The sequence below is a fragment of the Myxine glutinosa genome, chromosome 6, assembly GCF_964187855.1.
Source record: "Myxine glutinosa chromosome 6, kmMyxGlut1.1, whole genome shotgun sequence".
In the NCBI taxonomy this organism is placed as follows: domain Eukaryota; kingdom Metazoa; phylum Chordata; class Myxini; order Myxiniformes; family Myxinidae; genus Myxine; species Myxine glutinosa.
The window spans coordinates 496562-521350 of NC_136266.1; the positions used below are offsets into that span (position 1 = coordinate 496562).

Below are 24789 nucleotides of genomic sequence, written 5' to 3' on the forward strand. Positions count from 1 at the left end.
CTGCCACTCTGCAGGAAGTGCTCGATTCTGTGATCGAAATTGTGAATTACGTGAAGGCTGGGGCACTCAACACTCGTCTGTCTATTCAAAGAACTCTGCAAAGACATGGATGTGGACCATGAGGCCCTTCTCTTCTACACGGCTGTACGCTGGTTGGCGCGAGGGAACGTTGTGAATCGTGTCTTCGAGCTGAAAGACAAAATCAGGTTCTTTCTGGAAGTGCAAGAAAAGAGAGATCTTCTGGCTCACTTCGATGATGAAATGTGGAATAAACGGGTTGCGTACTTGGTGGACATTTTCGACCAGCTGAACAAGCTGAATTTGAAATTTCAGGGAAGGGAAACAAGACAATCTACGGGCCTTCATATCAAAACTGCAGAACCATGTTGCATCTATAACCATGTTGCAAGTTTGTGCTGCGCGAAGACCAGGAACAGATTGGATGTCGAGGATGACATGAGATTGGCTCTTACAAACACCCCGCCACGAATTCCAAGACTCACTGCTCAGATGCAACCCCAACCATTCCACTAGCTCAGTTGGAGAGATGATGATATGTTAGTGATGACGATCATGGATTGTGTGATGATGGATGGCAGTGAGAAAAAAGATGAGCTTGGTTTGACTCACTAACTAAAATTACCCGAATTTTATAATGTGCAAGGAATATTGTAGTAAAATTTGTAAAAATTGATGAATTTGTAAAACTGAAACGGCTGATGGAAGGGGGGTCGCGTGTGTTTCGGGGTTTTGAGAAAGGGGTCGCGAGTACAAAAAGGTTGGGTACCACTGCTCTAATAGGTGGTATTGCCCCCTTTGACAGAAACAACCTCAAGTAGGTGTTTCTTATAAGTTATAACTGTCTACCAGTCTCTGACATCGACTGGGAGAAATTTTTGCCCACTCCTCCATGCAGAATTATTTCAGCTCTGTGATGTTTGAGGGGTTTCTTGCATGCACAGCTCGTTTCAAATCCCCCCACAACATCTCGATGGGATTTAGATCCGGGCTTTGACTTGGCCATTCCAGAACCCTCCATTTCTTTCTTTTAAGCCATTCCTTGGTGGATTTACTGGTATGTTTAGGGTCATGGTCATGTTGCAAGGTCCACCCTCGCTTGAGCTTCAACTTTCCGACAGATGGCCTCACATTATCCTCAAGCACCCTCTGTTACAATGAAGAATTCAGAGTGGATTCTATAATGGTGAGCTGCCCAGGCCCTGATGCAGCAAAGCTGCCCCAAACCATAATATTTCCACCACCATGCTTTACAGTTGGTATCAGGTTCTTGTGGTCAAATGCTGTATTTGGTTTTCGCCAAACATGTCTTCTGGTAATGTGGCCAAATAGCTCTACCTTTGACTCATCTGTCCAGAGCACATTGTTCCAGAAGTGCTGGTCTTTGCATAGGTGTTCATTGGCAAACTTTAGTCTTGCCCTGATGTTCTTTCTGGACAGCAAAGGTTTCCTCCTGACACACCTCCTGTAATGAAATTGTACCTAAGTTGAACCCAGGTGTGATGCTCTTGCGAACCACTGAGGTGTCTATAAGAACTCGGACGACTGCTGCTCCGGCACACTCCTGTGACATTTAATCTAAGATGTGTAGACTCGGATGGTGCGTATACGTAGATAATCTAGGCTTGCTTGCATTGATTGATACTAGGGCATGCCCGTACTATATATATATCTAAAAGTATATCCCCCCCCCCTCTATTTACATGCAATGGTTTGGTCCAAAGCTAACGGCTTGCGAGTACGGTGACAATCCCCCCCCTCTATTTACATGAAATGGTTTGGTCCAAAGCTAACGGCTAGCGGAGTTTGGTAAAGAAATCGCCATAGCGTGCACAAATGCGCAGGAAAGCGAAAGAATCGCAAATTAGTTTTAATTAGTTTTAAAACATAGTTTAACGCCAACATAGCGGCAACATAGTTTGCCAACGTGAAATAAATGAATACGCTCTCAAATGTGCCAAAAAAAAAAAAAAACGCTACCCGTACGCTCTACCCCGCCCGTACGCCCGTAAACAAAAAAAACAACGCTCTTCGCTTCCGCCCTTCACTCTGACTGAATTGGGAGAAATAATGCGCATAAGAAATCGAGAAATTATTATTTTCTCCGGAAGAAATCGAATTACGTACCGTAATGGCGCACGCGCTGGGCTCAGCATCAGCTCGCTCTCACATCGGCCACGCCTACGCAATAACGCGTTCTGTGATTGGATGCCGGAAGTGCAGTCCTCACTGTCCGGAAGGTCGCAAATTGCAGTTACGATGAATCGCAAATTAGTTTTAATTAGTTTTAAAACATAGTTTAACGGCAACATAGTTTGCCGACGGGAAATAAATGAATACGCTCTCAAATGTGCCATCCGAGGCAGAGTGTGTTCGCCACGTTCGGCACACGCGATAGCTCGCTGCTCTCTGATTGGTTGAATCGTTTTTTGGACATAGCTCGGTAAGTAATTGTCCGATTAATATGAAACCTTGAAAAGGCACATCCTCGGGTCCCCAGCAATATACCTGGCAAGTTTCAAGTATATCGGACCGGTAGTTGTCGAGAAACAGCGGTCACAGACAAACAAACAAACAAACAAACATACACACAGAGATTAGTGGAATTATAGATAGATTACTGAACTTTCTTTATGATTCCATGATCCTGATATATTGCATGATTGTATTTCTACAGGATATTGCCAGAGATCGAATTGTCATTAAACCTACCTACAGGACAATGTCGTGGAACTGATTGATTTCCACGACAATTAATGACAATTCATCTCGCTGTCCAGTCGAGAACAAGAGGCGAACGTGAGCGACATGTCGGGACACAGAATGATTCAGGTGCCGCTATTCGCCGCTGACTCGCAAGCAGCGGATTCGGGCTCGGAGCTGATTAATTGGCTGAAGACCTTGGATAATTAATCAATTCAAGGCCCAGGAAACCGCTGTCTCTGATGAAACGAAATTAGAGGTGCTCCAGACAAAAGTGCATCATAACGTTTACCGGGCGATCGAACAGTGTGTGACGTTCGATGCCGCGGTGACAGAGCTAAAGCGAATTTACATCAAGAAACGAAGCGCGGTTTATTCCCGGCACCTGCTCGCAATACGGAAACAACAGCCCATGGAGACTCTCGATCATTTCGCGCAAGAGCTATGGCGTCTGCTGACCGATAGTGCTCCGGCGGTACGTACACATGAACAAGTTTGCGATGATCTTGTACGCGATTCTTTCGTCTCAGGACTCAGCTCCTCAACCGTCAGACAAAGACTTCTTGAAGAAGCCGACTTGACGCTCGCTGAAGCACTACGGCTAGCTCACGTCAACACTCAAGCTCGGGAACAATCTGACGCGTATGAACACTCATACGTCATTGCGGGGACGTCTCGACAAGCTCGACAAGCTCGACCGGAGAGAGCTACCGCCGAGGACGCGGATGCAGACACGGCATCTCTGCCGGAATCCCCGGGTGCTCCCGAGGAAGACCCAGATCCGGGCTCGACGGCCGCCGCAGCTGCGGGACCAAAGCCCGGACGTAACGCTACGTGTTACTTCTGCGGAAATCGACAACATCCTAGGTCGGTTTGCCCGGCTCGTGATGCGATATGTCATTTGTGCACAACTAAAGGGCATTTTGCAAAGGTTTGCCGAAAGGCTGCGCGGGGCAAACGAATGCGCTCGACAATGAATGTGCTTATCGCCGAGCCAGTGGGCCGAGCAAAGAGCGGGGCGCCTCGCCCGACTTTGATGAGAATCGCACCTCCTCGTGGGCCCCTGGCTGCGTGCTCGACCTTGGTGGGATTCATCGCACCGTCAAAACAAGTGGCGCAAACACGACAGAACGCGGAACGACCGTCCTTGGCCGGCATCCGAACATCTCATGTTGGCTCTGAAACTCCGCGTGTGACACGAGCGCCATCCGAAGGCTGCTCGTACGAACTACAAGCTCCTGCTTCGACACGGAAAACTCCAGCTGGCTTTGAAACTTTGCGCGTGACACGAGCGCCATCCGGAGGCTGCCCGTACGAACTACAAGCTACTGCAGCATGGAAAACTTTAGCTGGCGTTGGATCCACACGCGAGGCGTGACCGACTCGCCTGGATGGCTCGGTACCTGCAGGACCACCTGGCCTGGCTCAGGCTATTATCCCACTTATGATCGAAGGAATTTTTGCTCGGGCTTTAATCGATACAGGGTCTACTGATAGTTATGTTGATTATCGACTGGTGCAAAAACATGGATGGCCAATTCTAGGGACAAGACGTCGGATCTTTATGGCCTCACAAGGGCTTAGGCTCAGCACAAAAGGGGAATGTCGATTGAAGCTAGTGATTAAGGGACGAATATTCTCAGATGTGCATCTCATGGTCTTACCAGCATTATGTGCAGATGTTTTGGTAGGACATGATTTTCTTAAGCGACATGGACGGTTGGAAATGGAATTCGGTGGCATTGACATGCTCGCTGTGTGCGCTCTTGCAGGGATGGAAATTGAGCCGCTGTCGCTGTTCCCCAATATGACCACGGACTGCACACCTGTAGCGGTAAAATCGCGATGCTACTCACGAGCTGACGCGCAATTCATTGCGGAAGAAATGGCCCAGCTCTTAAAGTAAGGTATCATATAACCTAGTCGGTCACCGTGGCGGGCCCAGGTCCTGGTGGTACGCATTGAAGCGCATCGCAAACGCATGGTAATCGACTATTCGCAGACGATTAATCGATTTACACAGCTGGACGCCTACCCCCTTCCGGGGAGGGACTCCCTGGTTCGACAGGTGGCCCAGTACTCGGTCTACAGCACTCTCTATCTGCGTATGGCGTATCATCAAATCCCCATCTCCGAGGCCGACCGTATCTATACCGCGTTTGAATCGGGTCAAAGGTTATACCAGTTCACCCGGCTACCTTTTTGGGTCACGAATGGGGTTGCGCGTTTTCAAAAGGCTATGGACGACCTCATCGATAAGGAGAACTTGACCGACGTCTTTGTATATCTGGACAATTTTACGGTTTGCGGGCATGACCAGGAACATCATGATGCAAATCTGAAGCGCTTCCTCGAGGTCGTGCAGAGGTATCGCTTAACTATGAATGAGGCTAAATGTCGTTACTCCGCGGGCACGATAGATCTTCTGGGGTACACAGTGACCCACGGCTCTGTTGCTCTGGATAAGGAGCGTCTGCGACCCTTGCTCGACGTGGCACCGCCCTGCGATCGTGCTTCGCTGCAGCGGGCTCTCGGGCTGTTCGCCCATTATTCTAAGTGGGTGCAAAATTTCTCCGCGAAACTCCGCCCGCTTGTGGACTGCGAAGCGTTCCCCATGAGCCTTGAAGCCAAGGCTGCCTTTCATGGCCTTAAGTCCGACACCGCTGGGGCCGCTGTGGCGACGATTGACTATAATAAATCTTTCGTTTTGGAAAGTGATGCCTCGGATCATGCGATAGCAGCAACACTCTCCCAAGGGGGGCGCCCTGTGGCTTTCTGTTCGCGAACTCTCACCTCCGCTGAGCGGAGACATTCGTCTGTCGAAAAGGAAGCGTACGTGATCGTCGAGTCGATTAGGCGATGGCGTCCCTATTTGCTCTGACGATGCTTCCAAATCATCACAGACCAACAGAGCGTTGCGTTTATGTACGACATTCTGCATGCTCAACGCATTAAGAATGAGAAAAGCACTCGCTGGCGCATCGAACTCGCCGATTTCTCCTACACCATCAAATATCGCCCGGGGAGGGATAACCTGGTTGCCGACGCTTTATCGCGGCTGGCTACGTGTGCAGTTGCCGACGCTTTGTCGGGGCCGGCAGCGTGTGCGGGCCTCACATCTTTGGAGGGTCTGCGCGCTTTGCACGACACTCTGTGTCATCCTGGGGTGGCGCGTTTCACTCATTTTGTGCATTGTCGTAATCTGCCATACTCGGTTGAGGACATTCTCCAGGTCTGTCGCGACTGTGCTGTATGTGCGGAACTCAAACCGCGTTTTTACAACCCTCCCATTGGGACACTGGTCAGGGCTACTAGACCGTGGGAGCGATTGGCGATGGATTTCAATGGGTCGCTGCCGGTGTCGGGTAACTCGTTATCTGCTCACTATCGTTGATGAGTACTCGTGATTCCCTTTCGCTTTCACGTGCGCAGATATGACGGCCGCCACAGTTATACGGTGTCTGCAGAACTTGTTTTCTATGTTTGGGAATCCGGCCTACGTGCATACCGATCGAGGTGCGGTGCTCCTGTCCCAGGAAGTGAGGGGCTTCTTAGTTCAGCATAATGTCGCTTCTAGCTATACCCCCCCGTATAGACCACAGGCGAATGGGCAGGTCGAACGCTTCAATGGGATTATATGAAGGGCCGTCACGCTAAGCCTTAGGTCCCTCGGCCGGGGACTAGATAAATGGGCTTGGTCGTTACCTGCGGCGCTGAACTCAATCAGGGCTTTACTATGTACGGCCACCAACCAGACTCCTCACGAACGGATGTTTCATCACCCGAGGAGCTCGGGGGGTATCCGATCTTTACCTAGTTGGCTCGCTGAGCCCGGGCCGGCCTACTTCAAACGTGCGGTTCGCACGTGCAAGTATGATCCACTAGTGGATAAGGTGCAGGTACTCCAGGCTAATCCCGAGCATGCTCGCGTGTTGATGGCCGATGGACGCGAGTCCACTGTCTCCATACACCACCTGGCCCCTTGCGGGGACATCGACCCTTGCGGGGACATCGACGAACCAATTTACGAGTCTATGGACTCTTCCGTGGCTCTGCCTATGGAGCATCTGCCGTCCCTCCCGTCGCAAAATGCACCTCTGCCTGTGGGCACTGTGGTGCCCCCTCCGTCACCTGCCTCAGGCGGCTACTCTGACGCGGGGACTCCAGGCTTGGGGATGTAGTACCCGGTAGTTTCCGGACCCATGCTGGCAGGGAAATCCGCTGCCCTGATCGCTACGGATGGCCGAACTGACATGGACTGACATCGCTTCTCCACTAATGCTGCTGCGTGCTTGATTCCTGCCTAGCGGAAGTGTAGATCTAACGGCGGGGAGAATGTAATGAAATTGTACCTAAGTTGAACCCAGGTGTGATGCTCTCGCTAACCACTGAGAGGCGTCTATAAGAACTCGGACGACTGCTGCTCCGGCACACTCCTGTGACATTTAATCTAAGACATGTAGACTCGGATGGTGCGTATACGTAGATCATCTAGGCTTACTTGCATTGATTGATATTGCTGAACTTTCTTTATGATTCCATGATCCTGATATATTGCATGATTGTATTTCTACAGGATATTGCCAGAGATGGAATTGTCATTAAACCTACCTGCAGGACAATGTCGTGGAACTGATTGATTTCCACTACACCTCCCATGTAGATCAAATTTGTGCAGCCTCTTTCTAATGGTAGACTCGTGCACTTTGACATCAACAGTGGCAAGAGCTACCTGTAGGTCCCGTGATGACATTCTGGGGTTCTTAGAGACTTCTTTCAGCATCTTGTGGTCTGCTCTCGGGCTGAACTTGCTGGGGCGGCCTGGCCTGAACAAGTTGGCAGTTGTTGGAATCTTCTCCACTTGCAGATGATCTTCCGGACAGTCGAATGATTGATCTCAAATTGTTTGGAGATCTTTTTAAATCCCTTCCCAGACTCGTAGGCATCTATAACCTTCTTTCTGAAGGCCTCAGAGAGCTCTTTTGATCTAGGCATGGTGACGCCAACACTTCAACAACAAAGAGCAAACCAAACTAAATGTCTGAGGTTTAAATAAGAGATTCCTCCAAGATCCTCTCTAACGATGTTGTAATCATTTGCACCTGACCTGGTGCACCTGATTCTAATTTTAGGTATTTGAAGTAGTGATAAATGTAGGGGTGTACTTACTTTTTCCACATGCGAAATTTGCATTTATGTTTATATAAATTATACAATTGACGACAAAATGTAAATGGTTCATGATATTTGTTATATTATATCACCTTTATCTTTCAATATTGTTGACATGAAGATCAAATAGCTGTATGTTGAAATATGTTGAAAAAGTCAAAACTTTACATGGGGTGTACTTACTTTTTCACGTGACTGTATATGGGATCGTTTCCCTGTGTGCAGCTTCAACGTGGGACCTGAAAATACGTTTCTCAGCTTCTACTGGATGAAATCAGCTGCAAATTTCAGAAGTAAATGCTTTGTACATCGAGGTAATATGTTCCAAATTTCAGCAATGTCCATTTCTGCATTCTTGAGTTTATTTAGAAAACCCTCAAATTCAAGTTGGTGTCCATCCATCCACCCAAAATGTGTTGGCGCTGATATCTCAAGGGCGTATTAGCCGACATTGAAACTAGCTGAAACTTTGAAAATACATCGGCCAATTTTTTACAGAAAATAAAGGACAACGAAGAGGTCCCTTTGAATATGTCTTGAGTATTTTTACGAAATGTTAAAAAAAATAAAAATGAAAAGCTGAAATGTCTCGAGTCAATAAGTAGTCAACCCCTTTGCTATGACACTCCAAAATTGAACTCGGGTGCATCCAATTTCCTTTGCTCAAAATCGTGTGTGTAGTTTTGGAGAAGAGAGCAAATACCAATTGGGGGGGGGGGTCAAACCCCCTCTACCCCCAAAACCCCTGTAATGAATGCAGATTTGCAGATTTTGATGCGGTCAATAAACCTTTCTTATGCATCAGACATTCAGCTTGTGACCAGGTTTCATTAACATTGTGTGTGTAGTTTCGGAGAAGAGAGCAAATACCTATTTTGGGGGGGTCAAAAAAACCCCCGTAGCCCGCCTTGTTGAGTGCACATTTTGATGCGGTCAATACACCTTCGTTATGCATCAGATATTAAGCGTGAGGCCAAGTTTCATCAAAATCGTGTGTAGTTTCGGAGAAGAGAGCAAATACCTATTTTGGGGGGGGGGTCAAAAAACCCCCGTAGCCCGCCTTGTTGAGTGCACATTTTGAATTAGTTTCGAAATCCATTGATTAGACGTATTAGCCGATGTACATTCTATGTTTCAGCTAGTTTCAATATACAGCCTTTGAGATATGAGCACCAACATATTTTTGGTGGACGGACACCAACGTGAATTTGAGGGTTTTCTAAATAAAACTCAAGAATGGGGAAACGGACATTGCTAAAATTTGGAACATATTACCTCCATGTACAAAGCATTTACTTCTGAAATTTGCAGCCAATTTTGTCCATTAGAAGCCGAGAAACGAATCTTCAGTTCCCGTGTTAAAGATGCATACAGAGAAACGATCCCTTACATAAAGGGAGGAGCGCTTTGCGCCTCCCTGAATACACTTGTGTCGCAAGTAGATCAAGAAGCCTCTCTGTTTTTTTACAGTCTCTCCCCCTGTCTCGCTCCTTTGCTGTCTCAAGCTTCTTATCTTCCCTAGATCTTTCAGGACACAAGCATTCTTCCACTAACCCCCTCCTGGTTAAACCCCAAATATTCAGGCTCACTGCACAGCTTCACTCTTTTGTTGTTCTTCTCTCCCATTTGTAGGACCACCTGTGTGAGGATGTTCACCCACACTCTTCCATCTGGACTATTCTAGAGCTTCAAAGAGGTGGTGTACCACCATGTCACGTCATCACCCACCCCTCCTCACAATATTAACTGCCCTGTTAACGCTACCTAATCCGTCCCTTTTAGTTACAGGTTGCAGTCTTTTTCTGTCTTTCTTTCTTTTTTTTTTTTTTCTTTCTTTCTTTCTTTCTTTCTTTCTTTCTTTCTTTTTCTTCTCTCTCTCTCTCTCTCTCTCTCTCTCTCTCTCTCTCTCTCTCTCTCTCTCTCTCTCTCCACTCCTGTCTTTGGCTCCATCTCTTTCTCTCCATCTCACTATCTTTCTCTCCCTGTCCCCCTCTTCCTCTCGCACTCTCGTACATACGTTGCTCCATTAAAAAGAAAGTGTGCATACCCCAATAGACTTCCATAAACACATCACCATTCAAACCTATTGGTCTCTGGAAGCGAGGGCAGCGAGGCTGGCCTGGGATCCGTTGTGTCCTCGGAGGCAGGAGTGTGGGGTCCCGACTCTTTGAGACGTTCGCATGGCAACGTGGCTGGTGCAGAGTCAACTGAATCACCGTGAGAGGAGAGTGTGCGCACGGTGATGCTGTGTGTTGATGCTCCCTGCAGGTGTGATGGTTCAAGCACCACATTGGTGGCGACTGGCGATGCAACCTCCATGATCTGTGTTTGAATGATACATATCAGCATAGACTGTCTGGGTTATCAAGGTACTACAAATTGGTGTTATTTCATCATATCTATCTTTCCCAAATCTACACCTGGGACAGTCAATAATTGGTAAGTGGAAACTTGCCAACTTAAAACTGAGGTTTTAAACCTCAGCTGTTTGTTCGTGACAAGGACGAAAGCACTTTGTTAATTTTTATCATAATCGGCCTTTAGACCCTCAAACAGACACATTATGGCACAATGTTTCAGGCAAGACATATCTCACTGAACAAGACAATATTAAGAGAATCTTGTTTTTTTTACATTGACAATTATCATTTATTGTTTTATAGAGTAACATGAAAAAAAGGAAGACTCTTTTTATATCAAACATAAGGAAATCAAATGATCTTGGAACGTGTACAGACCTGGTGCACCTATTTTGTTTGGATAAATGTCGGACAAAAACGTTATTTTGTGAAAATTATTATTTTATATCAATTTTGGACATGTAAGAGACTTGATATTTTGACTGTTGCCTTGTATTGTATATACAGGGTGTTTATACGGTACTTGAGGAACTTTAAACTTGAAAAACTGTGGATGGACACGTGATGGAAGCAAACTGTAAACATCATATGAAAACACAAATCATAAAGTTTTTACACAATACAGTTCAAATTTCTAGCCTTCAACATAACCTGTCTATACATCAGAATACACCATTAAATTTCTCATGGTCTTCAAGACACCTGTTCACCAACATCTTCAGTCACCTCCCATACAAATCCATGATCTTTCCTACACCCAATAAACCACTCACACCCCTCCCAAAATTTTGCTCATGTATCCATTTTATCCAACCCTTGTGTCCTCCCCCTAGTTTGTCCGTAATTGTGCTCTCATTTTATCCTGCATCCCTTGTTTGTCCGTCTCAGCCTACCTTCTCACTCCACCCTGCTATCGGCATTTCCCCTTTATCCTGCTGTTCCCCTTGTTATGTTGTGTCCTGGTCTGTTCTGTATCCTAGCTATTCCACGAGCCGAGACCATGGATATAAAAAAAAACCCAGAACTGCACTCTTTGATGTCGCGACGTCGACCGATATACCTCCGCCCACATTATTACATCATTATACATAGTTGTACAGTTGTACCAAGTTTGATTGAAATCCCTTCAGCTGTTCGTTAGTTATTGCAGTAAAAAAAACCTATTACAGACTTACCATGGACGTCTTGATGTCGAAATCGAATCAGATCATCTTTGCATTATAAAATATACTACACCAAGTTTGGTCAAAATCCCATCACTGGTTAACAAGTTATCTCGGCAGAAGAATTTTTACTTAATGGGACCTCTGACATTTGACCTCTTAACCACATAAACTAATCAGTTCATCGTTGCAACATTTTTAATTATTTTGCAAAACTTTCTAAAAAATAAAAAAAATTCCACTTAGACATTATCGGGTATGACGTGGACATCAGTTTCAAAAATAATCTGAATTTAATCCATTTTAAATTCAGGTTTAACAACAAAAATGTGAAAAAGTCAAGGGGTGTGAATACTTTCTGAAGGCCCTGTATTTGTTGTACCAAGTTTGACTTAGTTCCCTTCAGCCGTACTTAAGTTATCGTGGTAAAGAAAACCTATTACAGATTCTGACCTTTAAACTTTGACCTCTTGAGCCCCAAATCAAATCAGTTCATCTTTACATCATAATTCATACTTTTACCAACTTTGGTCAAAATCCTGTCACTGGTTCACTGATATATATCTGTGCAGCATCTGTCCTGTCATGTGTTGTGTTGTCTTGTCTTGTGTTGTGTTGTCTTGTGTTGTCTTGTCTTAGCACTGAACTACTTCCTCAAACTTTTGTGAAATCGTACCAAACTTCTGGTATGCACATATCTCTCGCGTCGGTATGTCCTCAGGGTATTTTTTTAGAAACGTTGTCCGATTTATTTATTTATTTATTTTGGAATTGTTTGGGGAAATTTTTTTTTTTCAACTTCAATTGTTTATAAAATGTGATATCACGTATATTACAAATACATTTGTGCAAAATAATTGTTTGAATGATGATTGGTTTAAACCATGACAAAACGGCAACTCGGGTACAGTCATTTATCTATATATCTACACATCTGGGCAGTGTCTGTGTTCTCACTTAACGACTCCCTCAAACTTTTGTTTCCGTGGTTGTGGTGTTTTTAATAACGTGGTGGTGAGGTATTTTGAATTATGTGGTGGTGATGTGTTTTTATTACGTGTTTTATGGCTGTGAGGTGTTTTCAATTTCGTGGTGGTGAGGTGTTTTCAATTTCGTGGTGGTGAGGTGTTTTCAATTTCGTGGTGGTGAGGTGTTTTCAATTTCGTGGCTGTGAGGTGTTTTTAATTTTGTGGTTGTGGGATGTTTTTATTACGTGTTTTATGGCTGTGAGGTGTTTTTAATTTTGTGGCTGTGAGGTGTTTTTATTACGTGTTTTATGGCTGTGAGGTGTTTTTAATTTTGTGGTGGTGAGGTGTTTTTATTACGTGTTTTATAGCTGTGAGGTGTTTTCAATTTCGTGGTGGTGAGGTGTTTTCAATTTCGTGGTGGTGAGGTGTTTTCAATTTCGTGGTGGTGAGGTGTTTTCAATTTCGTGGCTGTGAGGTGTTTTTAATTTTGTGGCTGTGAGGTGTTTGCAATTTCGTGGCTGTGAGGTGTTTTCAATTTTGTGGCTGTGAGGTGTTTTTATTATGTGTTTTATAGCTGTGAGGTGTTTTCAATTTCGTGGTGGTGAGGTGTTTTCAATTTCGTGGTGGTGAGGTGTTTTCAATTTCGTGGTGGTGAGGTGTTTTCAATTTCGTGGCTGTGAGGTGTTTTCAATTTTGTGGCTGTGAGGTGTTTTTATTACGTGTTTTATGGCTGTGACGTGTTTTTATTACGTGTTTTATGGCTGTGAGGTGTTTTCAATTTCGTGGTGGTGAAGTGTTTTCAATTTCGTGGTGGTGAGGTGTTTTCAATTTCGTGGCTGTGAGGTGTTTTCAATTTCGTGGTGGTGAGGTGTTTTTATTACGTGTTTTATGGCTGTGAGGTGTTTTTATTACGTGTTTTATGGCTGTGAGGTGTTTTCAATTTCGTGGTGGTGAAGTGTTTTCAATTTCGTGGTGGTGAGGTGTTTTCAATTTCGTGGTGGTGAGGTGTTTTTATTACGTGTTTTATGGCTGTGACGTGTTTTTATTACGTGTTTTATGGCTGTGAGGTGTTTTCAATTTCGTGGTGGTGAAGTGTTTTCAATTTCGTGGTGGTGAGGTGTTTTCAATTTCGTGGTGGTGAAGTGTTTTCAATTTCGTGGTGGTGAAGTGTTTTCAATTTCGTGGCTGTGAGGTGTTTTCAATTTCGTGGTGGTGAAGCGTTTTCAATTTCGTGGCTGTGAGGTGTTTTCAATTTCGTGGTGGTGAGGTGTTTTTATTACGTGTTTTATGGCTGTGACGTGTTTTTATTACGTGTTTTATGGCTGTGAGGTGTTTTCAATTTCGTGGTGGTGAAGTGTTTTCAATTTCGTGGTGGTGAGGTGTTTTCAATTTCGTGGTGGTGAAGTGTTTTCAATTTCGTGGTGGTGAAGTGTTTTCAATTTCGTGGCTGTGAGGTGTTTTCAATTTCGTGGTGGTGAAGCGTTTTCAATTTCGTGGCTGTGAGGTGTTTTCAATTTCGTGTTTTTTTTTTTTTTTTTTTTTTTTTTTTTTGTATACAAGATCGAGGCTCGTGAAAGAGCGAACATTAATCACACAGAAAGACAAACAGACACATAAAACAAATAACATCGGGAGCGGTAGACAAGATGGGGAGAGAGGGGGAAGGACACAAACACAACATTTGAGAGCAGGGACCGAGAGACATGGAGACATCGAGAGATCTGTGGGAGGGAGAGGGCTTTGGGGGGGAGGCATGTGAAGGGGGGGAGGCATGTGAAGGGGGGGAGGCATGTGAAGGGGGGGGGGGTGGGAGAGGTATAAACATATGGACACTGCCAGGATTTCCAGGAAATAAGTTCGAATTTCAAACAAGGTGGATCTGGGGTGAATTAGTGGGGGTAGAAAAGATCAAGGTTATGGATGGGGGAAGATAAGAGATGGTGGTGAACAGCTGTTTTAAAGACCTGGAGGGAGGAGAGGGATTGAAGGGAGTGTGGGAGTTTGTTCCACAGGCGGGAGAAAAGAGGAATGAAAGAGTGAAGGTGAGCAGAGAGCCGAGATTTCGGCAGTTTAACCATCAGAGGGTTGCTGGCAGATCTTGTGCGACCTGTAGGAATATTTGGGGGACAGAGCACAGAGAGAGCTGGGGGAGCAAGGCCGGAGAGGAGTCGGTAGAAGACAGAAAGACCACCTACCTGCCTGCGGTGAGTGAGTGAAAGGCCCTCAGAGATAGCTTCATCGCGGGAGATTCCAATGATTTTGAAAGCTTTGGATTCAACAGCGTGAAGCCGAGCCAGGTGTGAGGCAGGAGCACCAGCCCATAGGGGAGAACAGTATTCCATTGAGCTGCGGATGAAAGCCTTGTATGTGGTGAGGAGCTCAGGTGTGCCGAGGAAGGACTTCGCACGACGGAGGATGCCCAGTCGGCGACTGGCTTTGGAGGCCAGCTTGGAAATGTGGTTTTCCCAAGAAAGATCATGGCAGATAGTGAGACCCAAAAGCTTGAGTGACAGAACTTCTTGGAGAGGATTGTTGAGAAAGTAGATGGGAGGGTTGTCCAGTCGATCTTTTCGGAGAGACATAGTAAGAGAGTGAGATTTGGCAGGATTGAAAGACATGTTCCACTTGTTTGACCAGTCTGTGATTTTGTCCAGGTCTTCAGAGAGTGAGGAGGCTGCAGACTGCCGATCTGAGGGAAGAGGAATGGAGCGGCAGAGAGTGGAGTCATCAGCAAAGAGATAGAGAGGATTTTCCAGAGAGTCAGAGAGATCATTGATAAAGACCAGAAAAAGCACAGGGCCCAGAACACTACCTTGGGGAACTCCAGCCTGAACAGGAAGGGGAGAAGAGAGAAATCCATTCAGTGCCACACGTTGACTACGACCAGAGAGGAAGTCCGCAAGCCATGCATGGAGATTTCCATGGATACCATAGGAGGAGAGTTTGGTGAGCAGAGCTGGGTGCCAGACCGTATCAAAGGCCCTTGATGGTGAGGCTGTGAGGTGTTTTTAATTTTGTGGCTGTGGGATGTTTTTATTATGTGTTTTATGGCTGTGAGGTGTTTTCAATTTCGTGGTGGTGAAGTGTTTTCAATTTCGTGGTGGTGAGGTGTTTTCAATTTCGTGGCTGTGAGGTGTTTTCAATTTTGTGGCTGTGAGGTGTTTTTATTACATGTTTTTATTACGTGTTGGTGAAGTGTTTTCAATTTCGTGGTGGTGAGGTGTTTTTATAACGTGTTTTATGGCTGTGAGGTGTTTTCAATTTCGTGGTGGTGAAGTGTTTTCCATTTCGTGGTGGTGAGGTGTTTTCAATTTCGTGGCTGTGAGGTGTTTTCAATTTTGTGGCTGTGAGGTGTTTTTATTACGTGTTTTATGGCTGTGAGGTGTTTACAATTTCGTGGTGGTGAGGTGTTTTCAATTTCGTGGCTGTGAGGTGTTTTCAATTTTGTGGCTGTGAGGTGTTTTTATTACGTGTTTTATGGCTGTGAGGTGTTTTCAATTTAGTGGTGGTGAAGTGTTTTCAATTTCGTGGTGGTGAGGTGTTTTCCATTTCGTGGCTGTGAGGTGTTTTCAATGTCGTGGTGGTGAGGTGTTTTTAATTTCGTGGCTGTGGGATGTTTTTATTACGTGTTTTATGGCTGTGAGGTGTTTTCAATTTCGTGGCTGTGAGGTGTTTTCAATTTCGTGGTGGTGAAGTGTTTTCAATTTCGTGGTGGTGAGGTGTTTTCAATTTCGTGGCTGTGAGGTGTTTTCAATTTCGTGGTGGTGAGGTGTTTTTATTACGTGTTTTATGGCTGTGAGGTGTTTTCAATTTCGTGGTGGTGAGGTGTTTTTATTACGTGGTGGTGAAGTGTTTTCAATTTCGTGGCTGTGAAGTGTTTTCAATTTCGTGGCTGTGAGGTGTTTTCAATTTCGTGGTGGTGAAGTGTTTTCAATTTCGTGGTGGTGAGGTATTTTCAATTTCGTGGCTGTGAGGTGTTTTCAATTTCGTGGTGGTGAGGTGTTTTCAATTTCGTGGTGGTGAAGTGTTTTCAATTTCGTGGCTGTGAGGTGTTTTCAATTTCGTGGTGGTGAGGTGTTTTCAATTTCGTGGTGGTGAAGTGTTTTCAATTTCGTGGCTGTGAGGTGTTTTCAATTTCGTGGTGGTGAGGTGTTTTCAATTTCGTGGCTGTGAGGTGTTTTCAATTTCGTGGCTGTGAGGTGTTTTCAATTTCGTGGCTGTGAGGTGTTTGCAATTTCGTGGCTGTGAGGTGTTTTCAATTTAGTGGCTGTGAGGTGTTTGCAATTTCGTGGCTGTGAGGTGTTTTCAATTTCGTGGTGGTGAAGTGTTTTCAATTTCGTGGCTGTGGGATGTTTTTATTACGTGTTTTATGGCTGTGAGGTGTTTTCAATTTCGTGGCTGTGAGGTGTTTTCAATTTCGTGGTGGTGAAGTGTTTTCAATTTCGTGGTGGTGAGGTGTTTTCAATTTCGTGGCTGTGAGGTGTTTTCAATTTCGTGGTGGTGAGGTGTTTTTATTACGTGTTTTATGGCTGTGAGGTGTTTTCAATTTTGTGGTGGTGAGGTGTTTTTATTACGTGGTGGTGAAGTGTTTTCAATTTCGTGGCTGTGAAGTGTTTTCAATTTCGTGGCTGTGAGGTGTTTTCAATTTCGTGGTGGTGAAGTGTTTTCAATTTCGTGGTGGTGAGGTATTTTCAATTTCGTGGCTGTGAGGTGTTTTCAATTTCGTGGTGGTGAGGTGTTTTCAATTTCGTGGTGGTGAAGTGTTTTCAATTTCGTGGCTGTGAGGTGTTTTCAATTTCGTGGTGGTGAGGTGTTTTCAATTTCGTGGTGGTGAAGTGTTTTCAATTTCGTGGCTGTGAGGTGTTTTCAATTTCGTGGTGGTGAGGTGTTTTCAATTTCGTGGCTGTGAGGTGTTTTCAATTTCGTGGCTGTGAGGTGTTTTCAATTTCGTGGCTGTGAGGTGTTTGCAATTTCGTGGCTGAGGTGTTTTCAATTTCGTGGCTGTGAGGTGTTTTCAATTTCGTGGCTGTGAGGTGTTTGCAATTTCGTGGCTGAGGTGTTTTCAATTTCGTGGCTGTGAGGTGTTTTCAATTTCGTGGTGGTGAAGTGTTTTCAATTTCGTGGCTGTGAGGTGTTTGCAATTTCGTGGCTGTGAGGTGTTTGCAATTTCGTGGCTGTGAGGTGTTTGCAATTTCGTGGTGGTGAAGTGTTTTCAATTTCGTGGTGGTGAAGTGTTTTCAATTTCGTGGTGGTGAGGTGTTTTCAATTTCGTGGTGGTGAGGTGTTTTCAATTTTGTGGTGACTGTTAGGTGTTTTTATTACGTGTTTTATGGCTGTGAGGTGTTTTCAATTTCGTGGCTGTGAGGTGTTTTCAATTTTGTGGCTGTGAGGTGTTTTTATTACGTGTTTTATGGCTGTGAGGTGTTTTCAATTTCGTGGTGGTGAGGTGTTTTTATTACGTGTTTTATGGCTGTGAGGTGTTTTCAATTTCGTGGTGGTGAGGTGTTTTTATTACGTGTTTTATAGCTGTGAGGTGTTTTCAATTTCGTGGTGGTGAGGTGTTTTCAATTTCGTGGCTGTGAGGTGTTTTCAATTTCGTGGTGGTGAGGTGTTTGCAATTTCGTGGCTGTGAGGTGTTTTCAATTTCGTGGCTGTGAGGTGTTTTCAATTTCGTGGCTGTGAGGTGTTTGCAATTTCGTGGCTGTGAGGTGTTTGCAATTTCGTGGCTGTGAGGTGTTTTCAATTTCGTGGCTGTGAGGTGTTTGCAATTTCGTGGCTGTGAGGTGTTTGCAATTTCGTGGCTGTGAGGTGTTTGCAATTTCGTGGCTGTGAGGTGTTTGCAATTTCGTGGCTGTGAGGTGTTTTCAATTTCGTGGTGGTGAGGTGTTTTTATTACGTGTTTTATAGCTGTGAGGTGTTTTCAATTTCGTGGTGGTGAGGTGTTTTCAATTTCGAGGCTGTGAGGTGTTTTCAATTTCGTGGTGGTGAAGTGTTTTCAATTTCGTGGCTGTGAGGTGTTTTCAATTTCGTGGCTGTGAGGTGTTTGCAATTTCGTGGCTGTGAGGTGTTTTCAATTTCGTGGCTGTGAGGTGTTTTCAATTTCGTGGCTGTGAGGTGTTTGCAATTTCGTGGCTGTGAGGTGTTTTCAATTTCGTGGCTGTGAGGTGTTTGCAATTTCGTGGCTGTGAGGTGTTTTCAATTTCGTGGCTGTGAGGTGTTTGCAATTTCGTGGCTGTGAGGTGTTTTCAATTTCGTGGCTGTGAGGTGTTTGCAATTTCGTGGCTGTGAGGTGTTTTCAATTTCGTGGCTGTGAGGTGTTTTCAATTCCGTGGCTGTGAGGTGTTTTCAATTTCGTGGCTGTGAGGTGTTTGCAATTTCGTGGCTGTGAGGTGTTTTCAATTTCGTGGCTGTGAGGTGTTTGCAATTTCGTGGCTGTGAGGTGTTTTCAATTTCGTGGCTGTGAGGTGTTTTCAATTTCGTGGTGGTGAAGTGTTTTCAATTTCGTGGCTGTGAGGTGTTTTCAATTTCGTGGTGGTGAAGTGTTTTCAATTTCGCGGCTGTGAGGTGTTTTCAATTTCGTGGTGGTGAGGTGTTTTCAATTTCGTGGCTGTGAGGTGTTTTCAATTTCGTGGTGGTGAAGTGTTTTCAATTTCGTGGTGGTGAAGTGTTTTCAATTTCGTGGCTGTGAGGTGTTTTTAATTTTGTGGCTGTGGGATGTTTTTATTACGTGTTTTATGGCTGTGAGGTGTTTTCAATTTCGTGGTGGTGAAGTGTTTTCAATTTCGTGGTGGTGAGGTGTTTTCAATTTCGTGGTGGTGAGGTGTTTTCAATTTCGTGGCTGTGAGGTGTTTTCAATTTTGTGGCTGTGAGGTGTTTTCAATTTCGTGGTGGTGAAGTGTTTTCAATTTCGTGGTGGTGAGGTGTTTTCAATTTCGTGGCTGTGAGGTGTTTTCAATTTTGTGGCTGTGAGGTGTTTTTATTACATGTTTTTATTACGTGTTGGTGAAGTGTTTTCAATTTCGTGGTGGTGAGGTGTTTTTATTACGTGTTTTATGGCTGTGAGGTGTTTTCAATTTCGTGGTGGTGAAGTGTTTTCCATTTCGTGGTGGTGAGGTGTTTTCAATTTCGTGGCTGTGAGGTGTTTTCAATTTTGTGGCTGTGAGGTGTTTTTATTACGTGTTTTATGGCTGTGAGGTGTTTACAATTTCGTGGTGGTGAGGTGTTTTCCATTTCGTGGTGGTGAGGTGTTTTCAATTTTGTGGCTGTGAGGTGTTTTTATTACGTGTTTTATGGCTGTGAGGTGTTTACAATTTCGTGGTGGTGAGGTGTTTTCAATTTCGTGGCTGTGAGGTGTTTTCAATTTTGTGGCTGTGAGGTGTTTTTATTACGTGTTTTATGGCTGTGAGGTGTTTTCAATTTCGTGGTGGTGAGGTGTTTTCAATTTCGTGGCTGAGGTGTTTTCAATTTAGTGGTGGTGAAGTGTTTTCAATTTCGTGGTGGTGAGGTGTTTTCAATTTCGTGGCTGAGGTGTTTTCAATTTAGTGGTGGTGAGGTGTTTTCAATGTCGTGGTGGTGAGGTGTTTTTAATTTCGTGGCTGTGGGATGTTTTTATTACGTGTTTTATGGCTGTGAGGTGTTTTCAATTTCGTGGCTGTGAGGTGTTTTCAATTTCGTGGTGGTGAAGTGTTTTCAATTTCGTGGTGGTGAGGTGTTTTCAATTTCGTGGCTGTGAGGTGTTTTCAATTTCGTGGTGGTGAGGTGTTTTTATTACGTGTTTTATAGCTGTGAGGTGTTTTCAATTTCGTGGTGGTGAGGTGTTTTTATTACGTGGTGGTGAAGTGTTTTCAATTTCGTGGCTGTGAGGTGTTTTCAATTTCGTGGCTGTGAGGTGTTTGCAATTTCGTGGCTGTGAGGTGTTTTCAATTTCGTGGCTGTGAGGTGTTTGCAATTTCGTGGCTGTGAGGTGTTTTCAATTTCGTGGCTGTGAGGTGTTTTCAATTTCGTGGCTGTGAGGTGTTTTCAATTTCGTGGCTGTGAGGTGTTTGCAATTTCGTGGCTGTGAGGTGTTTTCAATTTCGTGGTGGTGAAGTGTTTTCAATTTCGTGGTGGTGAAGTGTTTTCAATTTCGTGGTGGTGAAGTGTTTTCAATTTCGTGGTGGTGAGGTGTTTTCAATTTCGTGGTGGTGAGGTGTTTTCAATTTTGTGGTGACTGTTAGGTGTTTTTATTACGTGTTTTATGGCTGTGAGGTGTTTTCAATTTTGTGGCTGTGAGGTGTTTTTATTACGTGTTTTATGGCTGTGAGGTGTTTTCAATTTCGTGGTGGTGAGGTGTTTTTATTACGTGTTTTATGGCTGTGAGGTGTTTTCAATTTCGTGGTGGTGAGGTGTTTTTATTACGTGTTTTATGGCTGTGAGGTGTTTTCAATTTCGTGGTGGTGAGGTGTTTTCAATTTCGTGGCTGTGAGGTGTTTTCAATTTCGTGGTGGTGAGGTGTTTGCAATTTCGTGGCTGTGAGGTGTTTTCAATTTCGTGGCTGTGAGGTGTTTTCAATTTCGTGGCTGTGAGGTGTTTGCAATTTCGTGGCTGTGAGGTGTTTGCAATTTCGTGGCTGTGAGGTGTTTGCAATTTCGTGGCTGTGAGGTGTTTGCAATTTCGTGGCTGTGAGGTGTTTTCAATTTCGTGGTGGTGAGGTGTTTTTATTACGTGTTTTATAGCTGTGAGGTGTTTTCAATTTCGTGGTGGTGAGGTGTTTTCAATTTCGAGGCTGTGAGGTGTTTTCAATTTCGTGGTGGTGAAGTGTTTTCAATTTTGTGGCTGTGAGGTGTTTGCAATTTCGTGGCTGTGAGGTGTTTTCAATTTCGTGGCTGTGAGGTGTTTGCAATTTCGTGGCTGTGAGGTGTTTTCAATTTCGTGGCTGTGAGGTGTTTTCAATTTCGTGGCTGTGAGGTGTTTGCAATTTCGTGGCTGTGAGGTGTTTGCAATTTCGTGGCTGTGAGGTGTTTGCAATTTCGTGGCTGTGAGGTGTTTGCAATTTCGTGGCTGTGAGGTGTTTTCAATTTCGTGGCTGTGAAGTGTTTTCAATTTCGTGGCTGTGAGGTGTTTTCAATTTCGTGGCTGTGAGGTGTTTGCGATTTCGTGGCTGTGAGGTGTTTTCAATTTCGTGGCTGTGAAGTGTTTTCAATTTCGTGGCTGTGAGGTGTTTTCAATTTCGTGGCTGTGAGGTGTTTTCAATTTCGTGGCTGTGAGGTGTTTTCAATTTCGTGGCTGTGAGGTGTTTTCAATTTCGTGGCTGTGAGGTGTTTTCAATTTCGTGGCTGTGAGGTGTTTTCAATTTCGTGGCTGTGAAGTGTTTTCAATTTCGTGGCTGTGAGGTGTTTTCAATTTCGTGGCTGTGAGGTGTTTTCAATTTCGTGGCTGTGAGGTGTTTTCAATTTCGTGGCTGTGAGGTGTTTTCAATTTCGTGGCTGTGAGGTGTTTGCAATTTCGTGGCTGTGAGGTGTTTTCAATTTCGTGGCTGTGAGGTGTTTTCAATTTCGTGGCTGTGAGGTGTTTGCAATTTAGTGGCTGTGAGGTGTTTTCAATTTCGTGGTGGTGAAGTGTTTTCAATTTCGTGGCTGTGAGGTGTTTTCAATTTCGTGGTGGTGAAGTGTTTTCAATTTCGCGGCTGTGAGGTGTTTTCAATTTCGTGGTGGTGAGGTGTTTTCAATTTCGTGGTGGTGAAGTGTTTTCAATTTCGCGGCTGTGAGGTGTTTTCAATTTCGTGGTGGTGAGGTGTTTTCAATTTCGTGGTGGTGAGGTGTTTTCAATTTCGTGGCTGTGAGGTGTTTGCAATTTCGTGGCTGTGAGGTGTTTTCAATTTCGTGGTGGTGAAGTGTTTTCAATTTCGTGGTGGTGAAGTGTTTTCAATTTCGTGGTGGTGAAGTGTTTTCAATTTCGTGGTGGTGAGGTGTTTTCAATTTCGTGGTGGTGAGGTGTTTTCAATTTTGTGGTGACTGTTAGGTGTTTTTATTACGTGTTTTATGGCTGTGAGGTGTTTTCAATTTTGTGGCTGTGAGGTGTTTTTATTACGTGTTTTATGGCTGTGAGGTGTTTTCAATTTCGTGGTGGTGAGGTGTTTTTATTACGTGTTTTATGGCTGTGAGGTGTTTTCAATTTCGTGGTGGTGAGGTGTTTTTATTACGTGTTTTATGGCTGTGAGGTGTTTTCAATTTCGTGGTGGTGAGGTGTTTTTATTATGTGTTTTATAGCTGTGAGGTGTTTTCAATTTCGTGGTGGTGAGGTGTTTTCAATTTCGTGGCTGTGAGGTGTTTTCAATTTCGTGGTGGTGAGGTGTTTGCAATTTCGTGGCTGTGAGGTGTTTTCAATTTCGTGGCTGTGAGGTGTTTTCAATTTCGTGGCTGTGAGGTGTTTGCAATTTCGTGGCTGTGAGGTGTTTGCAATTTCGTGGCTGTGAGGTGTTTGCAATTTCGTGGCTGTGAGGTGTTTGCAATTTCGTGGCTGTGAGGTGTTTTCAATTTCGTGGTGGTGAGGTGTTTTTATTACGTGTTTTATAGCTGTGAGGTGTTTTCAATTTCGTGGTGGTGAGGTGTTTTCAATTTCGAGGCTGTGAGGTGTTTTCAATTTCGTGGCTGTGAGGTGTTTTCAATTTCGTGGCTGTGAAGTGTTTTCAATTTCGTGGCTGTGAGGTGTTTTCAATTTCGTGGCTGTGAGGTGTTTTCAATTTCGTGGCTGTGAGGTGTTTTCAATTTCGTGGCTGTGAGGTGTTTTCAATTTCGTGGCTGTGAGGTGTTTTCAATTTCGTGGCTGTGAGGTGTTTTCAATTTCGTGGCTGTGAGGTGTTTTCAATTTCGTGGCTGTGAGGTGTTTTCAATTTCGTGGCTGTGAGGTGTTTTCAATTTCGTGGCTGTGAGGTGTTTTCAATTTCGTGGCTGTGAGGTGTTTTCAATTTCGTGGCTGTGAGGTGTTTTCAATTTCGTGGCTGTGAGGTGTTTTCAATTTCGTGGCTGTGAGGTGTTTTCAATTTCGTGGCTGTGAGGTGTTTTCAATTTCGTGGCTGTGAAGTGTTTTCAATTTCGTGGCTGTGAGGTGTTTTCAATTTCGTGGCTGTGAGGTGTTTTCAATTTCGTGGCTGTGAGGTGTTTTCAATTTCGTGGCTGTGAGGTGTTTTCAATTTCGTGGCTGTGAGGTGTTTGCAATTTCGTGGCTGTGAGGTGTTTTCAATTTCGTGGCTGTGAGGTGTTTTCAATTTCGTGGCTGTGAGGTGTTTGCAATTTAGTGGCTGTGAGGTGTTTTCAATTTCGTGGTGGTGAAGTGTTTTCAATTTCGTGGCTGTGAGGTGTTTTCAATTTCGTGGTGGTGAAGTGTTTTCAATTTCGCGGCTGTGAGGTGTTTTCAATTTCGTGGTGGTGAGGTGTTTTCAATTTCGTGGTGGTGAAGTGTTTTCAATTTCGCGGCTGTGAGGTGTTTTCAATTTCGTGGTGGTGAGGTGTTTTCAATTTCGTGGTGGTGAGGTGTTTTCAATTTCGTGGTGGTGAAGTGTTTTCAATTTCGCGGCTGTGAGGTGTTTTCAATTTCGTGGCTGTGAGGTGTTTTCAATTTCGTGGTGGTGAAGTGTTTTCAATTTCGCGGCTGTGAGGTGTTTTCAATTTCGTGGTGGTGAGGTGTTTTCAATTTCGTGGCTGTGAGGTGTTTTCAATTTCGTGGTGGTGAAGTGTTTTCAATTTCGTGGCTGTGAGGTGTTTTTAATTTTGTGGCTGTGGGATGTTTTTATTACGTGTTTTATGGCTGTGAGGTGTTTTCAATTTCGTGGTGGTGAAGTGTTTTCAATTTCGTGGTGGTGAGGTGTTTTCAATTTCGTGGCTGTGAGGTGTTTTCAATTTTGTGGCTGTGAGGTGTTTTTATTACATGTTTTTATTACGTGTTGGTGAAGTGTTTTCAATTTCGTGGTGGTGAGGTGTTTTTATTACGTGTTTTATGGCTGTGAGGTGTTTTCAATTTCGTGGTGGTGAAGTGTTTTCCATTTCGTGGTGGTGAGGTGTTTTCAATTTCGTGGCTGTGAGGTGTTTTCAATTTTGTGGCTGTGAGGTGTTTTTATTACGTGTTTTATGGCTGTGAGGTGTTTACAATTTCGTGGTGGTGAGGTGTTTTCAATTTCGTGGCTGTGAGGTGTTTTCAATTTTGTGGCTGTGAGGTGTTTTTATTACGTGTTTTATGGCTGTGAGGTGTTTTCAATTTCGTGGTGGTGAGGTGTTTTCAATTTCGTGGCTGAGGTGTTTTCAATTTAGTGGTGGTGAAGTGTTTTCAATTTCGTGGTGGTGAGGTGTTTTCAATTTCGTGGCTGTGAGGTGTTTTCAATGTCGTGGTGGTGAGGTGTTTTTAATTTCGTGGCTGTGGGATGTTTTTATT

At 44.5% G+C, this 24789-nt stretch overlaps 1 protein-coding gene across 12 annotated transcripts in view; it reads right to left on the reverse strand.

The window, feature by feature from the left end:
* Positions 1 to 24789, reverse strand: part of RIMBP2 (RIMS binding protein 2) — a 716511-nt gene that overhangs the window by 310065 nt on the left and 381657 nt on the right. For all 12 annotated transcript variants that reach the window (XM_068119472.2, XM_068119471.2, XM_068119470.2 and 9 more), the window contains one exon: positions 9977 to 10215. In XM_068119472.2, coding sequence (XP_067975573.2) covers positions 9977 to 10215 — 239 coding nt within the window. The remainder of the gene's footprint in view (positions 1 to 9976; positions 10216 to 24789) is intronic.